Below are 20,099 nucleotides of genomic sequence, written 5' to 3'. Positions count from 1 at the left end.
TAGCATCTTCAAGAATTGGTGCTGGTCTAGCTGGATGTCTACATGTAGAAGAATGCAAATACATCTGTACTTTTCACCCTACACAAAACTATAGTCCACCTGGATGAAAGAACTCAACATAAAACTATACACACTAAGTCAATAAATGGGACATCAGAAAACTGAATATCTCATGTAAAGCAAAGGATACTGTCATCAGAACAAAACAACAAGCTAAAGACAAGGAAAGGATATTCACCAACCTATATTTGATAGAGGGCTAATATCCAGAATATATAAAGAACTCAAGAAGTTAAACAACAGCAAAGCAGTTTTTAAAATGGGGTACAGAGCTACTCAGAGAATTCTAACAGAGGACTATCAAATGTCAGGGACGCACTTAAAGAAATGCTCAACATTCTTAGTCATCAAGGAAATGCAAATCAAAACAATCCTGAGATTCCACCTTACACCCATCAGAATGACTAAGTTTAAAAACTCAAGTGAGAACATATGCTAAAGAGGTTTTGGAGAAAGGAGAACTCTCTTACAAAGCTGGTAGGAATGTAAACATGTACAACCTCTTTGGACATCATTCTGGCATTTTCCCAGAAAATTAGCAATAGTGCTACCTCAAGATCCATCTAGAGCATTCCTGGGTACATATTTGAAAGATGCTCAACCATACAACAAGGACATTTTGTTCAACTATATTCATTGCAGCTTTATTCATAATAGCAAGTTTCTTGAAATACCCTGGTTGTCCATCAACAGAGGAATGGAAGAAGAAATTGTGGTACATTTCCACAGTGGAATATTACTCAGCCATTAAAAATGAGAAAATCATGAAATTTTCAGGCAAATGGAGAGCACAAAAAAAAAAAAAGATGATCCTAAATCAGGTAACCCAGAAGCAGAAAGACACCATGGTATATACTTACTTATAAGTGGATATTAGATATATGATATAGGATTAACGTACTAAAATACAGATTCTTAAAGAAAGTAAACAACAACAAGGACCCTAAGGAAGGGGCTTGATCCTCATTCAGAAGAGCAAACAGGATAGACATAGGAAATAGGAGAAGACAAGGAACAGAACAGGAGCCCTCCATAGGGTCCTCTGAAAGACTCTAGTCAGCAGGGTATCAAAGCAGATGCTGACACTAATTGCCAAATTTTGGGCAGAGTGCAGGGAATCTTATGAAACAAGGCAGATAGAAAGACCTACAGGTGACAGGAGATCCACAAGGAGATCAACAGAGCCCAAAAATCATGGCCCAGGGGGTCTGCAGAGACTGATGACTCAACCAAGGACTCTACATGGAGAGGACCTAGGCCCCAGTTATTTTTTTGTGGGTATTCAGTATTGCCTTTTCTGTTTCTGTGAGGAAACACAGTGTCTAAGGCAACTTTTTTACAATAGTTTCCCTTGGCTCATGGTTCCAGAAGGATATGGGATCACTATGAAAGTGATGTGACAGCAAGTTTCAGATCTGGCAGCTGAAGAACTCACATCATCATCTTGAGGCCTGAAGCAGAGAAGGAAACTGGAAATGCTGTAGGAAATGTAAACTCTCAAAGCCCACCTCATAATACTTCAGCAGGACAGCATTTCTGAATTCTTCCCAAATGGCACCACCAACTGAGAAGGATTACTCTCTCTGACATCAAGCCTACATGCCTGTTTCCTGTTACACGAGCCAATTCATGAGGAAGAAAAACTCTTTAAGTCAACCTTTAGAGGCATCAGAATCTGGGTTACAGAAAGGAATGCATAGGCAGTATCCTAGCAACTGAATCTCCAGTGGGCAGGAAAAGAGTGTAGTGAAGCTCGTTCCTTTCCCCAGGTGGCCAGACTTGTCTGCACCTGGCTGGCTTTCCTTCAGGCTTGTGCTTTAACTTTAAACCAATGCCCAAAATTCTTTGGTGTCTCAAGGTCACATGTTTAGTAAAAATCAGGTGATACCCAGAGAGCTCATTGACAGCAGGAAGTTTATGGATGCCTCCATTTTCTTCTATGCAACAATAACCAAGAAGTCACATGGCATTTACCTTTTCATGAAATCGTTAGTAAAGAACATGGCAAATTCATGGTTGCCTCCATGGTGGTAAGGTTATTATCCAAAAGATGATCAAACCACATGATTCCATTGTGCTCAAGGTCAATGGGGTGGTTTGAAAAAGAATGGCCCAGACATGTTCATGTATTTGAATGTTTGACAAATTGGCAGTGCCAAGGTTGAGTAGTGGGGCCTTGTTGCAGGGGGTATGGCCTTGTTGGAGGAAGTGTGTAACTGGGAAAGTGGGATTTGACTTCTCATATGCTCAACCAGGCCTAGGGTGACTCTGCAGCTGGCTGATCAAGATCTAGAACTGTCACCTCCTTCTCCATCCCCATCTCTGCCTGACCACTGCCATGTTTCCCTCCATGGTAATCATGGACTAAACCTCTGCAAATGTCAGCCAGCTCCTATTCAATCTTTTTCCTTTCTATGTGCATCCAAGGTCACCGCATGTTTTCATAGCAACAAAATCATAAGAAGAGTTAGCTCACCTTCAATGGATGGTGAGCTCAACACTCATTAGTCACATGGCCGTGTGGGATACATGGTTTAGATGACTCCAGTCAAACTCCCTTTTCTTTATAAAACCATATTAGTTTGTCCTGGATACAGGAGGAGAAGATTTCTATGGCTGGGGTAATTAGGCATGGAACAAAGGAAAGAATTCTGCTGTCTCAATCAGAAACTGTGGAGTCCACATATTTTAGCAGAGGAACTGCAACTGTGGAAGCAAAGCCTTGTCATTCAGGGGTTTTACCTCCTCAGTCCCCAGGTACAAGAGGTTTCTAGACCCCACTGTATTGTGGTTGACTGTGATGGGGCTGAGCTCAGATGGTTCTGGGACCTTTTATATGATCTGGAATTTAATACTTTGGGAAACACGCTTTCTGAAATAGTTTATCATGAGTAAAATATTGGTAGTGTGTGTGTGTGTGTCACTTTTGCTCAGAAAAGCATTGACTTATGGCATTGAAGACAGTCAAAATTAACCACCGCAAGAGACTGCCATTAACTGCAGAGCTGACCTAAATGTTGCCATCTTTTTCTGTGAGGACTGGTAGGGAGGGAAATTACAGATAATGATACACACAAAGAGGAGAGAGACTTGAACTAAAGTATGAAGCCTGGATAAAAACCTACGTTGGAAAACTTGCAGTGTTCAATCTCTCCCTAGTCAGCATAGGTCAGGGGAGATGAAGGAAGCCTGTCACAGAGCAGGAGGAGTTGGCTCCCCTGTGCCAACAAGAAATGATTTCTCTCTTCAGTTTGTTTCTACTTTCTTTTTCTCTAGAGCTATCTCTGCCTTGGTGGCTCACCCATGTTGGTTTACATTTTGCTGAATGTCTTTTTATAAGATTTCTTGCACCCAAATTTCATATGAAGCACATATGTCTCAACCCTGAGATGACCCAATTACCAAAACAGGACTTTTTGGTTCCCCACAGCATTTCTTAATTTTGGTGTATGCACAGATGGTTCTTGCGTCCCTGCTAATTTCCTTGGACCACAGTCACTGTAATGTCTCAAGACCTGCACCCCAGGGGTTCCTTTACTCAGATGGAGAATTCTCAAGGTACAAGGCCATTACAGAAGCTGGTGGGAGGCATTTATCTTCAGAGGATGATTCAGGTGTTTCCTTAACTGACTTACCTTCTCACAATAAATTATGAATTGCTACAAATAATTGCCTGGACAAGACTACCTTTTCACTTCATCAGGAGGATGTGCTTGTTAAAAGAGAACTTACCTATTTGGGAGAAGAACAGTTCCTCAATAGCAAATGCACTTTGTTTTATCCTAAGGAATGTGATGGTGACTGAGTTTTTTCTTCAAAATTTGTGGTCAGAGCTCATAATCTCCTTCACAATGTGAGTATGAAAGGAACTGGTGCATATGGAAAGAAGGAGGAAGGGGAAGGAAGACATTGCTCCAGGAAAAGAAAGGTCACTGATCCTGGTCATCAAACAACTAGAATTCAGACATGTTCCTGGGAAGGAAGAATATTATGCTGGATGGAGGACATGTTGAGATTTGAATTCCATATGTTAAATACAAGTTTTACACTCTTTGAGAGAAAAGACTTGTGGTTGATATTTCTTTTTATATTTATTTTTAATTTTTGTATTCATTTTACATCCCAATCACAGTCCTCTCCCTCCTCTCCTTCCTATGGCTCCTTCTCACCCTATTTGTCCTTCCCCTTGTCCTCAAAAAAGGGAGCCTCTTTCCAGCACTGACACATCAATTCATATCAAGACTGAACTCCTCCTCATCCTCAGGCCAGGCAAAGCAGCCTGGTAAAGATGAAGCAGTGAAAATCAGGCAACACATTTATGTCATAGACAGCACTTATTTCTTACAAGCATCTGTGTAGCTGCATCTGTAGAAACCAGAGATTAACAGGAGACGTATAGAAGGCTATTCTGATCTGCCCCATGTCTGGAGAAAACTCTAGAGATGAATGCCTCTCTGTCTGGGAAAAAAAAATCTCAGTTCCTGAAAAGTCAGTAACCCATTTCTTGGCATATCTGCGTTTTTCAATTGTTGCTGTGTTACCTTGTGGTTTTCCTACTAAGATGATTGAGATGGCTAATACATTGGTTTTAAATTGTTAAAAATTCTTATACCTTGTCTGTGTGTGCTCGTTGGCTTTAGCTGTCAATGTTACATAGCTTAGCATGATCTGAGGTAGTACCAACTGGGGGTTCCCCAGATGACACTCACTTGTGGCTATGTTTGTGGGTGAATACAGTGGTTGTGAATTCAGTGGCAAACCCCAGACACTGATGGTCTAAATTTATCTCAACACGGGGCCTGGGCTGGTTAAGAAAATTTACATAGAAGTAGACAGTGACCTTGTAAAAGAACATAGCAACAAAAGTGTTCCACCATAATCCATGCCTTCATTTGATAGCCTGAGTTTCTTTCCTGAGCTCCCTCAATGTTTGGGGCCTGCCAGCATCAGCCAAAGAAGCCAACTTATCACCTGAGTCATTTTCCATTAGTGGAGTTAATGACAGCAACAGAGAAGAAAGGAAGAACAAAATTTGTACCCTCAAAATATGCTTGTCATTGTCAGAAAATCCAAGTATTGTTGTTTTTACCAATATACAATATATAAGAAATCTCGATATCAAAAGCCACTTTATGTTTAACATGGAGATTAATGTTTTATTCCAGGAAGTACTGAAAGAAGGGAGTGGCGAGAGATATACAGGTCATGGAGGTTAAGGTAAGGAAGATTCAGTGGAAAATAGACTCAATGAAAAGTTGGCTAGAGGTTACATGATTATTTGAATGATGATGGCCCAATATGCTTATGTAATTGAAAGCTTGGTATTCAGCTAATGGAACTGACTGAGGAAAATTAAAAGATAATGGAATCATTGGATGGGGTGTGTCACTCTCTGGAGTCTAAGTATGGCTCCATTTCAAAAAGAATATGGTGAGAAGGACAACCTGGTGAAAGAGTTGTCACCACACAATCTTCTATTTTCTGAGTTATGGGGACATGTGAGGGCACTGTGCTGGTGGAGTTCATGGAGATATGTGCATGTTTGAATGTGTATGTATGTGTGTGAGAGACAGAGAGAGAACAATCACCCAAAGGTCTGGGACTGTGTTGAGCCCCTTGGAAGATGTATATGTTACAGGTATCTAAGGGCCCCAGTCTGTGTGTGAATCTCTCAGTCAGAAGAACAGGGAGGCTGTGTCCATGGAAGATAGGATTCAGCCTTATCTTTTGTGAAGTCCTGAGTGAGTTTTCCTAAATACAGAGCCATCTCATCAGCCCTTAGAAAGCAACATTTTAAAGCTTTGTATGTGTTTCTTTTATTTGGATGTTTTGCATTCACCTGTCTGTGTGTCTTAACTGCAAAGGCCAAATAGGACATCAGATCCCTTGGGGATGCATTTACAGCTTATGCTTACCTAGCTTGTGATTCCTGAAATGGAACCTGTCTCCTATAACAACACCCAGATCTGCCCCATGTCTGGAGAAAACTCTAGAGATGAATGCCTCTCTATCTGGGAAAAAAAAATCTCAGTTCCTGAAAAGTCAGTAACCCATTTCTTGGCATATCTGCATTTTTCAATTGTAGCTGTGTTAGCTTGTGGTTTTCCTACTAAGATGATTGAGATGGCTAATACATTGGTTTTAAATTGTTAAAAATTCTTATACCTTGTCTGTGTGTACTCGTTGGCTTTAGCTGTCTATGTTACATAGCTTAGCATGATCTGAGGTAGTACCAACTGGGGGTTCCCCTATGCCCTCTATAACCAATTTTTATTTGAATTTAATTTTACAGATTTTAATTAAAATATATTACATCATTTCCCCTATTTTTGTCCTTTCTCCACCCCATTTCAAATTCTTTCCTTCCAATGTCTTAAAAAAGAATGTGTGAATAAGTATGGATCGATGTATATAAACAAAACTTAGTCCATTTATATGGCATGTGTGGGTAAGGGTTTTTGTGCTTAACCCTTTCCATAGGGTATATAAATAAGGAACTCACCACTGCCTGAGGCTAATTCTCCCACTTCCAAGAGTATTCTAATTTTCAATGCCCAAAATAAGTCTAACTCTGAAGTGACCTGACCTGTCTTGGACAGGAAACATTAGCAAGCAAGGGGTGGCAAATTCCTTAGGTAACACATGGTGCTGGCATGGCCTGGATGTTATGGGGCTGTAGCGAGGACTATGGACATTGGTCTTATCCAATCAGTCTCCGTTTCCATTATGGACCTCCCATTATATCATTGACCTTGGATATTTGCTAGGATGACATTGAAATCTTCAAGTTCCTGCCTCCTCTTTTTAAACACCATGACTATAGGCCTGTGTTACCAAGCCTGGCTTAGGTGGTTTCAACCTCAGTGACTTAGTAGAATGTTGAGATGAGTGTAATGAGTGGTTACACGTAAGTATACATACTTATGTCTGTGAGGCACCTGTTCACTCTTTGTTGAATAAGGACAGAATTCGGATTTACTATGATGAGTGATAAAAACTCAATGTTAAAGAAAAAAAAATCATTTTTCTTTATAATTATAGGAGAGGATTTTAAACCAAACAATTGTAATTGAACAAAGATTTTTTTTCTCTTAATGGAGTTAAGACAAGAGCGTGTGTCTTTCCTACTATGACCATTTGAACTCAGCGATTCATTCTCAATAAGCCCATTGAAAGAACTGAGTTACTGAGGAAGACCGTGCCCAACTATACTGCAGACACTAAGAAGGCAAGGTAAGCAGATCTAGTATGTATACTAACTTCCAGGTAGGCCTGAGACTCAGAGTGAGACTATTCTTTCAAATGAAAAAACAAACAAACAAAAAAAAAAGAAATCAATGATTGACAATGAAATCATCTTTAATTATTTATTTCTTACAATTTCTTTATTTTGTATCCTGGCTGTATCCCCTTCCATATCAACCCATTCTCACCCACTCCCCATCTTCCCATATGCACCATCCCTAGTCCACCGATAAGGGGGTAGGTAAAAAAGAAAAAAAAAGCAATGGTTAAAACACAAATTATTAACGAAACCTGGAAACATATTAACATATTTCTTCATTGTGACTAATTTTGAGCAGTGATGAATATATAAGTTTTCACTTTATCTTTCTTCCTACAAGTGAAATTTGGTAATTGCAGACATGATAATGCATTTAAAAGCAGGCTTATTGCAAACAGTTCTCAGAGGGTTCCCGGTTCTTAAGGAATTGCATTAAAGGTCCATGCAGAAAACATAAATGTGGCCAGAGAGAGGAAGGGAGCAAAAGAAATAGAGAGAGAACACACAGAGATTAAACAGAAAGAGAGAGAAGTAACACAGAAAGAAAGAGTGAGAGAAGAAAAGTATATAGAAGAAAACAAAATATCTAGCTATATGGGGAAGAGCCTCTGGGAGATAGCAAGCCCATTCTACAGGACTGGAAAATTAATGTTAGAGGTTGAGTATGCCAATCATGTCTTTTAGAAGGTAGTGATTGAGGGATGCTGGGAGAACCTGGAAGCCAGATCCCTTCTGTCAAAAAGGCACCTCAGCAGCTTTTCTCAGGTGTGAAGTACAACATATGGTACCTAATTCATCCTTTAGGTTTAACAGGTTTAGACAGCAGGCAAGAGATACACAACTTAGTAATATAACCAAGCCACATATTAAAAACTTCCTATCTGTAAATTCCTCCCCCATGCTCAGCTTATCTTCTGCAAGGTATTCAAAGAATGACATAATGTTATTGAGCAGAAAATACCTCATCTACAGGCATAGGTCTTTTGAACAATGACATTCCAGAGGAAATCAGAATTTCATGGAGTTCATTGATTGACTAGATATTCACCCAAGGGAGATATAGGAATGTTTATTCAGAATATCCTTATTCCTGCTAGGCAGAGGGATTACAGGGATGACAGAGTGGGGACTGAGGAGATTTAAACTCCTATTTGAGACCACAAAGTGGTGGCCTGCTTGGTATTCTGACTGACAAGTACACATGTCTGAGAAGACAAAAGAAGAAGGGAAGAACTGGAGAATTGACTCACCATAGCTGAGTAGATACAGAGAATACAGTAGGAGGCAGCTTGTCCTCAGGTTGTCTAAAGCAGGCAACCAGACCTCAATCATCATATTTCGATGGCCAAAGGAGATGGGACAAAGTTGTCTCCCACTCTGTACATATCTGCCATGGTCGAAAACCCCATGAACCTTACACACACACACACACACACACACACACACCAGAAGTGGTTCTTTTTAAGTAACTATCCTTGCTGTTACATTATCTAGAACCTTTTATATATTTCCTATAGAACATAGTACTTCAAGATGAAATGACAAACGGATAATTAGCAGAAACATACAGAATCATGGAACATCAAATTATATATTCATATTCATATCACATCAAGCTATGTAGTGAGATGCAGTCAATGGCTAATTATACCACATTCATCAGCTTTCTCTTCAGTATCAATCATTCATGAAAGTGAAGCCTATAGAAATGAACAAAGATTTTTATCATACTAAATACATTCATAAGGTTTTCTCTCTAGTATGATTTTATTCCTGGCTTTGAAAAAAAAAATGTGGCATGTAAAGGCTTTACTGGTAATATGCAGAGAGTTTCACTCCAGTATGAAATCTTTCATGCTTTTGGAGATCACAGCAATATTCAAATGCTTTACCACATTGAGTACATTCTTAGGGTTTCTCTGAAGTATGACTCCTTTTATGCCTCTGGAGACCACTACAACTTGCAAAGGCTGTATCACATTGATTACATTCATAGGGTTTCTCTCCAGTATGTGTTCATTTGTGCACTTGGAGCCTATTGTATCATGAAAAGGCTTTCCCACACTGATTACATTTGTAGGGTTTCTCTCCACTATGTGTTCTATTATGTATTTTGAGATTACTGGTTTCTGAAAAGGCTTTACCACACTGATTACATTCATAGTGTTTCTCTCCAGTATGTGTTCTTTTATGCCTCTGGAGACTGTTCCAACATGAAAATGCTTTACCACATTGATTATATTCATAGGGTTTCTCTCCAGTATGTGTTCTTTTATGCTCTTGGAGATGTCCGTGTTGTGAAAAGGCTTTACCACACTGATTACATTTGTACGGTTTCTCTCCAGTATGTGTTCTTTTATGCACCTGGAGATTACTGTAGTGTGAAAAGGCTTTACCACACTGATTACATTCATAGGGTTTCTCTCCAGTATGTGTTCTATTATGCACATGGAGACTACCAGGGTGTGAAAAGTCTTTACCACACTGATTACATTTGTAGGTTTCTCTCCAGTATGTGTTCTTTTATGCTTTTCGAGACTACTGGGTTGTGAAAAGGCTTTCCCACACTGATTACATTTGTAGGGTTTCTCTCCAGTATGTGTTCTTTTATGCACATGGAGACCACTGGATTGGGAAAAGGCTTTACCACACTGATTACATTTGTAGGGTTTCTCTCCAGTATGTGTTTGTTTGTGCACCTGGAGAATATTAGTGTTTGAAAAGGCTTTCCCGCACTGACTACATTTGTAGGGTTTCTCTCCAGTATGTGTTCTTTTATGCACCTGGAGATTACTGTGGTGTGAAAAGGCTTTACCACACTCTTTACATTTGTAGGGTTTCTCTCCAGTATGTGTTCTTTTATGCCTTTGGAGACTACTGGGGCATGAAAAGGCATTACTCCTTTGGTTACATTCATAAAGTTTCTCTCTAGTATGTGTTCTTTTATGCATTTGGAGACTACCATGTTGTAAAAAGGCTTGACAACAATGATTATAGTCACAGGACTGCTGTCCTGTATGAGTTCTTTCATGCTTTTGGAGATCACTGCAATATACAAAGGCTTTATCACTTTGATTACATTGGTATGGTTTCTCTCCTGTTTGTGTTCTTTTATGCATTTGGAGATTTCCATGTTGGGAAAAGACTTTCTCACCCTCATTACATTCATAGGGTTTCTCTCCATCATGTGTTTTTCTATGTAGGTGGAGTTGACTCTGTTGTGAAAAGCCTTTACCACATTGATTATATTTGTAGAGTTTCTCTCCAGTGTGATTCCTTTTATGCCTCGATAGATTAGTGGGATGTGTGAAGGCTTTACCCCAGTGGTTACATTCATAGGGATTTTCATATATAGGTGTTCTTTCATTCCTGCAAAGATAATAAGTATACATGTAAGCTTTACCATGTACATGACACTGATGAATCTTTTTATCGGTGTAAATTAAGTTTGCAATTTGCTCTCATTGTAAAATGAAGTTACATCTTAAACTTTTATCACGTTGTTTACATTCATAGTTTCCCCCTTGACTATGGGTGTTTTGTACCTTCCAAGATACCTTTGATGGTAAGAAACTTATAGCATCATTTTTCTATATGTGGTTTTTCACATATTTAAAAGGACCTAGGAGGACTCACCTTTAACACAGTGAATGCATTCATAAATTTTCCTATATCCATAACCACACTGAATTTGTAAAGTGAAACAGAATGAACACAACAATTTCCATCGGGCCAGTAATCATAGGAATTTTTTTGTAGTGTGATTTCATTGTTTATATTTCCAATGAGGTTGGAAAACTAATTATATTAGTTGAATTTATTAATAGTCTCATGCTTTGACTAAACTTTCTGAATGTGATACAGGTTTATGATTCATTTGTTATTAATAATGAATGAATGAACACATGAGCAAATATTAATTTATAGTGTTGTCACTATCATGCGTTCTATTGTACATAAGTATAATGAGGTTTACAATGCAATAGGCTGTGATGATGTTCATCTGGAAAAAGCCTGCTCAGGAAAACTGAACTTTTGTGAATCCTTCTGAAAAGAACCTTTACACAGATGTAATGATGGAGACCTACAATATAATAACTGCTTTTGGGGAGACAATGAACACTCTTTAACATTTTAACTAATACTTCAGTACTGAATAATGATCAATAAATTAAATATAAACTGGCACCACATTCAGAAAGTCTGCACAAAATAAGGACTACTACATATCTTCTACTTGTTCTGGGAAAGAGAGGTATGTTTCCATTTTCCATGTCCGTATGCCCACGTGAGTTGTATCACACTTGACAAAAATAGTTATTTAAAAAAGAACAATGGGGGATCCAAGATGGTGGCAACCAGCGTACATCATATCTGAGAGGCCAAGGATCTGAAACTCTGAAATTGGTAAGTGGAGGGGCAGCTGAAGCCAGAACATCTACATTGCAGCTTCCTTGGCAAGAGGGGACAACACATGAGCTGAGACCATTTAGTTCAATGTCATCCAAGGACTCCTCTGGGGACTGAGAGTGGGAACAATCGATCCCTCTGCACTTTCCCTTCTCAGGTCTCCCTTCTCCTTAGCCGAGGCAGCCCACAGTGCCCCGCAGCTCCTAGCAGAGCACTCCCTGCTTCCTGACTAAGTCAGCAGGGGCAGGCCTCCTAAGTCCTCAGCGGCAGTTGCTGGCTATACCAGCCTTCCATGTCCCAGGTCTACAAGCAACTGTATTGGCCTTTCAGAGCCTCCCAGCAAGTGACTGTACCAGGTTCCCAGATCCTAAGTGGAGGGAAGCTGGCTGTACAGTCCACCCAGGACTGCAGTCTGGTGTAGGGTCTCCACAAGGCTTCCCATCAGACATCTGTACCTGCCTCCCACTTCTGCAGCTGTGGCTGGACTCCCAGTGGACTGTTTTACCATCTTCCAAGTTTTGCAGCTGCAGCACCACTGAGCTGATAGAGCTCCTATACCCACATTTGCCCCAGCAGGGACACATCTGAGAGTAGGAAACAGGGGGAAACCCTGTGTTCTCTCATTAGACCAAAGAGAGAATGGGTATGCCTTCAAATGAGTGCCTGCAGAGCCCCACATCCAGGGTCTCTGTACTCTAGCAGCCAGACATCAGATCCCTCCCACCCACACACCCACTGTGGACAACATTGGTATTCTTGGGACAGTGTTCTCAACATGGAAGGACAAAATCTATATAAAGAACTAAGGAAGTTAAACAGCAAAAAATCAAGTAATCCACTTAAAAAATGGAGTACAGTACTAAACAGAGAATTCTGAATAGAGGAATATTGAATGGCAGAGAAATACTTAAAAAAGTTAATCCTCACTAGCCTTTAAGGAAATGCATATTAAAAAGACCCTAAAATTTCACCTTACACGTATCAGAGTGGCTAAGATCAAAAACTCAAGAGACAACACATGCTGGAGAGGTTGTGGAGAAAGGGGAACCCGCCTCTACTGCTGGTGGGAATGTAAACTTGTACAACCACTCTGGAGAGCAATCTGGCACTTTCTCAGACAACTAGAAATAGCACTTCCTCAAGATCCAGATATACCACTCTTAGGCATATATTCAAATGAGGCTCAAGTACACAATAAGGACATTTGCTAAACAATTTTTGTAGCAGCCTTATTTGTAATAGCCAGAAGCTGGAAATAGCCCAGATGCCCCTGAGTGGAGGAAGGGAAGCAAAAATTGTGGTATACCTACACAATGGAATATTACTCAGCAATAAGAAACAAAAAAATCATGATATATGCAGGTAAATGGTAGGAAGAAAAGACATTAAGAGCAGAAAGGGAAAAAGGCCAAGTAACAAATAAAAGGAAACCTATCAGAATCACACCAAACTTCTCAACAGAAACTAAGAGAGCCAGTATGGCCTGGACAGATGTCACGCATAATTTAAGGGATCACAAATACCAGCCTCCACTACTATTCCCAATGAGGCTTTTGATCAACATAGATGGAGAAAAGAAAATATTCCATGACAAACTAAACTTAAACATAGCTACACAGCAACCCAGCCTTACAGGAGATGCTAGAAGGAAAACACCAATCCAATGAAAAGAACTACACACAAGAAAACATATGATATAGATAACTGCACAACAAAAAAATTAAAAGAAAACATGCAAAACAGCACAGTAACACCCCCAACTCCACAAGAAGAGAAACTAACATTCATTGGTCACTATTGTTTATCAACATCAATGGAATCAGCTCTCCAAAAAACAATTCAAAGAATCAAAGAAACCAAGATCTGGATATATGAGAAAATCAACAAAAGAGGTAAACCCTTAGCTAACTAACTAAAAGGCAGAGAGAAACTATACAAATTAGCAAAATCATAAATGAAAGGGAGGACATAACAGGAGACACTGAGGACATCCAAACAATCATTAGGTCTTACTACAAAAGTATATACACCACAAAATTTGAAAATCTAAATAAAATGGACACTTTTCTTGTAGATTCCATTTACCAAAATTAAGTCAAGATAAGGTAATAGATTGAATAGTCCTATATCCCCCAAGGAAATAGAAGCAGTCATCAAAAGTCTCCCTTCCAAAAAATGCCAAGGACCAGATGGTTTCAGCAAAGAATTCTACCAGACCTTCAAAGAAGAGTTCACTCCATTTCTCTTCAAACTATTCCACAAAATAGAAACAGAAAGAACATTACCAAACTCATTCTATGAAGCCACAGTCACCTTGATCCCTAAATCACTCAAAGATGCAACCAAAAAAAGGGAATTTCAGCCCTATCTCTCCTGAACATTGAAATAATCAAAAATTTCAAGCCAAATCCAAGAACACATAAAATATATCATACACCAAGACCTAATAGGCTTTATCCCAGGCATGGAGGGTGGTTCAATATATGGAAATCCATCAATGAAATTCACATATAAACGAACTGGATGAGAAAAACCACCTCATCATCTCCTTAGATGCTGAAAAAGCATTTGACAAAAATCCAACACCCATTCAAATTTAAACTCTTGGAGAGATCAGGAATACAGGCACATACCTAAACATAGTGAAGACAATATACAGCAGGCCTAGAGCCAACATCAAAATAAAAGCAGAGAAACTCCAATCAATCCTACTGAAAACAGGAACAAGGCAAGGTTACCCACTCCATACTTGTTCAACACTGTACTTGAAGTCCTAGCCAGAGCAATAAGAAAACTAAAGGAGAGAAGAGGATACAAATAAGAAGGGAAGAAGTCAAAGTATTGCTAATCACAGATGATATGATAGTACACATGAGTGACCCCAAAAATTCAACTAGAGAACTCCTTCAGCAAAGTGGCTGGATACAAAATTAAGTTAAAATAATCAGAAGCCCTCCTATATACCAAAGACAAAAGGGTTGAGAAAGAAATTAGGGAAACACCACCATTTACTAATGACATGAAGTACCTTGGTATGACTCTAACCAAGCAAGTGAAAGACCACTTTGAAAAGAAAAACAACTACAAGTTCCTGAAGAAATAAATTGAAGAGGATATCAGAAGATGGAACGACCTTCCATGCTCATGGATGCATAGGATTAACATACTGAAAATGGACATCCTGCTAAAAGCAATCTACAGATTTAAAGCATTTCCCTTCAAAATAGCAACATCAATCTTTGAAGACCTGCAAAGAACAATTCTCAACTACATATGGAAAAAGAAAAAAAAAACAAAATTGCCCAAATGATCCTATACAACAACAGTTCATCTGTAAGTATCACCATCCTTGATCTCATGCTATACAACACAGCCATAGTAATAAAAACTACATGATATTGGCATAAGATCAGAATAGTCGATCAATGTAACCAAATGGAAGACTCAGAAAAATACCCACACACCTATAGTCACTTGATTTTTGACAAAGAATACAAAAGCATACAATGTAAAAAAGACCAGCACCTTCAACAAATGGTGCTGGTCTCACTGGATATCTACCTGCAGGAAAATGCAAATAGATCCATACTACTCACTCTACAAAAAACGAAAGTCCAAGTACATCAAAGATATCAACATAAAACCAGACACACTAAATCAGTTAGAAGAAAAAGTAGTGGCACAAAAGCCGACACAATCAGAAAAATATTTGGCAGAATAGGATACATGCATCTCTCACAAGACAAGAATGGAAATGAGATTCTTAAGGGGTACTACATGGAGAGAGGAGGGAGTTTTACTGGGATAGTAATAGAAAGACAGGTTGGAAGGAGAGAACTGAGGTCAAGATCAAATGAGCCAGAGAATAAAATAGAACCTGAAGATTAGAAAAGACAGATGGAGTTAGTTTGAGACTATACAAAGCAATTAGGTGACAGCAGAAAAGCCAGATTTAATAAAGAAGCTAGGAGAGGAGTTTGAGCCAGAAAAGCTGAAATGAATCAGCCATCTATGAGATCAGAAAGAACAAGATAGGGTGTGTCTATTAAGCAGTAATTCTCAGAAGCCAAAAAACTCCTAGGCCTAAGGTAGGTTATATGGAACCTAGAATCTGCCCTGCCCAGGCCTAGGGTAGCACACAGAGGGGCAGTAATCTTTGGAGACCATGATTCCTAGCTTGAATAAAAGTCCTTTTTACAGTAATATCTGTTTAGCAAAGGTTTCACTGTCTTGATTCTTATCAAACTGCCTTGAAAACAAAATAACATAGCTTACATTGAGGAACATGAGTTTGGGAGAATTTAATATTCCTTAATACTCTAGAATATTGGATCTTTACACTATTGATTTTCTTTAAAACTCCTGGGACACATTGAAAATTTTTCACAGGCATATTTATATCAGCTTCCATGAGATAATTACCTTACATAACTTCTCGAACTTTGACACTGTTCTTCAATATTCTGGTCTTCCCAATTGTAGCCTAAAATATATACCAGAAAGAGTTGATATTTTATTGAAAATTAGGGAAAATTTAACTTTCTCTTTTCAGTGAACTTTAGAAACATGATTGATTTACTCTTCCTCATTCCAATTGAAATTACATAAGAGCATCATTGAGAAAAATCAACAACAGATGTCCCCTTTACCTTAATAATCAAAGAAAATTCACTGTCTTACCTATGGCTGTAAGGTGCTTGTAGGTGTCTATCATCACATCTTTGTAGAGACTCTTCTGGGAAGGATCCAGCAAAGCCCACTCTTCCCGAGTGAAGTACACATTCACATCATCATAGGTGATAGAATTCTAAATTATTCCAAATATGGGTATAAGTGAAAGCACAATAGTGGCAACAATGTAAAAGTATACTTAATTAACAATATATTCATATAATTCTGGTTCTGGTTCTTCCCTGACTTATCTCCTGACAGAGAAGTTCTGATGTACTCACCTGGTCATTTTAGAAGTAAACTAAATGAGGAGGTTCATCTCATTAGGCACCGTTTCAATAGAATTTAGCCTTACAAGAAAAATGTCAATTAACAGACATAAAGTAAGCAAGTCATGGATGTTGATTAACAGTACAGACCGCAGATCAGAGAAATTATATGCACAATTACTAACTACAATAATTATGGACAAGCAGGATGTATTGGCTCATGACTTTAATTCCAGTAGTCAGGAAGCAGAGGTATGTGTATTTCATTGTGCTGCAAGCCTGTCTGGCCTCCAAAACAAATTTCATGACATCCAGATGAGGTAAAGTTAAGGCCTTTATCTGCTGCAAAAATCATTCAATTAAGAAAGATACAAAGAACTCCATGGTATTTCTGAAGTTCCTTCAAAGAATTATATATTAAATACATTTCTGTATCTATCTTCCAGAAACCTGAAGTGTCCCAGTTTAAACTCTAATATTAACGAGAGCTTACTAAAAGGGAATGTGTGTTCAAACAGGTACAAAAGGACAGATGAAAACATTAGTACTGGAATAGCTGGTCATAAATGAGCAACATAAGGCAGTTGAGGTGGATCAGCAATGAAAAGCTCTTGTTGGTCTTGCTAATAACTGGGCTCAATATTCAGTGCTTACATTCAGGCTCACAACTACCCATTACTCCACATTCTGAAGTTCTGAGGCAGTTGGCTGACTATTGTGAGGACCAGGTACACAAGAGGTACATAGTCACACATACAGGAAAAATACTACTTGTATTACCTCATTTAAAAACTCAAAACAAACACAAGAGGTAGGAAGAATGTTACACACTTGCAATTCAATGACACAGAAGTCTCAGACAGTATTAGTGTCATGAGTACATGACATCCCAAGACAAAGAATATACTCTCTGGCAAATATTAAAACATAAGGCTGGATTTGGATCAGCACAATAGCATATGCTTGCATGGAGTCTAAGGTGGTATACTGGGGATCTTCCCCAATATCTTTGTTAATTGAAACCCAATTATAAGAATCTTCCCTAGTGCTCTAACTGAACACATGTGGCTCCTTTCCCTCCATACCATCCTGAAAACATAACACCATGAATACACTAGCCAAGCAGGCCATTAAATAGCAACACTCATCCAACACACTTTCTGAAACTTCAGAGTGCTAACAGAACCCCAAGAAAAAAACTGCCACACATCAAATCAGCAGTTAGTCCTATAATTGCCCCAAACCCAGATGCCTAGACACCAGTTTAGGAATAGATTCAAGAAGAGTCAGGCAATATGTCACCACCTGAGCTCAGCTATATTACCAGAGCAGGGAGTAACTATCTGAAAATTACAAAACTTTTTACAGAAACATAAAGGAATATATCTTCATCATTTCATGAAACATCCTCTATAATTGACCACATACTCAGACACAATGTAAGTCCTTAGAGTAAATTGAAATAATATCCTGTATCCTATCAGACCACCATGGCTTAAAGCTGGATGTATATATAGCATCAGAAAGTACACAAAGCTTATAAACTCATGGAAAGTGAATAACCTTCAACCAAGTGAAATAAAATGATTTCAAACAGAAAAAAATATTTAAAGAGTATAAAATTCAATGAAAACAAATACATATCACATGAAAACTCATGGAATATAATGAGGAATGAAAAAATGATGCTAAGAGGAAACTTCATAGCACAAAGTGCCTACATAAAGGTATTAAAGAGGATTCATACCATCAAGGTAACAGCAGACGTGAAAAGACTAGAACAAAAATATGTAATCACACAAAAGGAGTAGACATCAAGAAATTATAAAATTTAGGTAAAAAATAAAAAAAAATAGAGAAAGAATCCATGAAATAAAGTTTTGGATTTTTGAGAAAAATCAACAAGACGGACAAACTCTAGTCAAAACTAACTAAAAGAGAGAGAGAATATATCAAATCATAAAATCAGGAACTGTATTAAGAATTTTTTTTTTCAATGCAGTTTATTCAGAAACCTTGAACAATCCTCGGACCCTGGGGAAAGCCAGCCCACAGCTTAAATAGCCTCTGGGTAGTCAACCCAGGCGTGCCACGGGGGCAATGCAGATAGGTCCACATACATGGAAGCAAGCCAGATCCTCAGCCTTAGCCAAATGTGGAGTTGTTCGTGACAGAGAGCACTCACCATCGGGAAGGTGGAAGGCAGAAACCAGCTCCATCTTTAAGGCATAGCATTCCGCAGCTCTCTACAGTTCCCCCTTTTTGTTTTAGACGCATCAGGCAAGAGTAGAGGTCTGATCTCTGATATTAGAAATAAATTGGGACTTTGTACAGATGTTCATTTAGGTGTCATCCACCCAAAGAGCATCAGACCCGTCTGATACCTTTTTCTCAGAGGCGGGACCTGGGGCATCAACCTGCATGCAATCAGACATGCTCTTCTCTGGGTCCAAAGCGGCTGACCCTGAGTGCAGTGCTTAGCCTCGCATCCTGAGCGTATCATTTTAGCTTTTTATGGTATCCAACCATGCTTGGGGAGAATGTCCTGCTTCAATGGCTGTAAAGGCCTGAATGATCATGGCTGCATCACACTGTTGTGAGACTCTAATCTTGCATATATACCACAGGCAAACCAAGGAGACCAACACCAGAAGGCCTGCTAAAACTCCCATGCCCGCCCATTCCTTCAGATGATTCATGGCTGCAGCAATCCATGTTGATAATCCTGTGGCTAGTCCTGCGTCCACTCCGGTAGAATTTACTGTGACAATGGCCACTCACAGCTGCTCCATCGTAGTATCGAATTCTCCAGTCCAATTACCTAAAATATAGCTCGACAATTGTTTAGACAGATTTGCAGCACAGGAAAAATTCTCATGTTGTATGCTAGTGACACAAAGTCCAGCGTACTTTCATTGACAGCCAGGTTGAGCGATTTGCCATAGGGTATCAATTTGCTCCTGCAAGAGGTCAATCCTCTGATTGAACACCATCAAGCTTCCTTTTAGTTGAGCATTAATTCCTTTATGTACAACTAAGGCATGAGCTACATTGGCTAAATGATTATTCAGGGTCTGAGCAGTCTGCCCAGTATGACTCATGGCTAATGCCCTGGTGGTAGCTCCAACAGCCGTCAATGAGATGGTAGTAACAATGGTGGCTGTAGTTCCAAGATCCCTTTTCTGTTTGAAGAGAGTCATAGCGTGAGGGGCATCAATGGGCACAGGCACCCAGTGAGGCATGCGAGTAACCAGGGCATACCTAAATGTACTAGCATTCCAGCATTGGGCAAAAAAGCAAGTATCATTACCACAATTACTTGGCTCTATCTGGCTAATAATGAATAAAAATGGGGGATAGAGACAAACAGGTGTGGGCTTATAGGAAATATTATGAGAAGCCTT

The 20,099-nt window shown here is 39.1% G+C and overlaps 1 protein-coding gene and 1 pseudogene across 1 annotated transcript in view; both read right to left on the bottom strand.

Moving 5' to 3' along the window:
- LOC132650962 (zinc finger protein 239-like) overlaps positions 1-8,739 on the bottom strand; it is a 31,935-nt gene extending 23,196 nt beyond the window's left edge. Inside the window, exon 1 of the mRNA XM_060376280.1 lies at positions 8,722-8,739. Coding sequence (XP_060232263.1) covers positions 8,722-8,739 — 18 coding nt within the window. The remainder of the gene's footprint in view (positions 1-8,721) is intronic.
- Positions 8,740-9,274: 535 nt separating this feature from the next.
- On the bottom strand, positions 9,275-12,263 carry LOC132650961 (zinc finger protein 239-like; annotated as a pseudogene).
- Between the last annotated feature and the right edge of the window lie 7,836 nt (positions 12,264-20,099).

The sequence above is a fragment of the Meriones unguiculatus genome (genome assembly GCF_030254825.1).
Source record: "Meriones unguiculatus strain TT.TT164.6M chromosome 13 unlocalized genomic scaffold, Bangor_MerUng_6.1 Chr13_unordered_Scaffold_37, whole genome shotgun sequence".
NCBI classification, from domain to species: domain Eukaryota; kingdom Metazoa; phylum Chordata; class Mammalia; order Rodentia; family Muridae; genus Meriones; species Meriones unguiculatus.
Note: the sequence above shows the minus strand (reverse complement) of the source record. Positions and strands in the feature narration are given on the sequence as shown.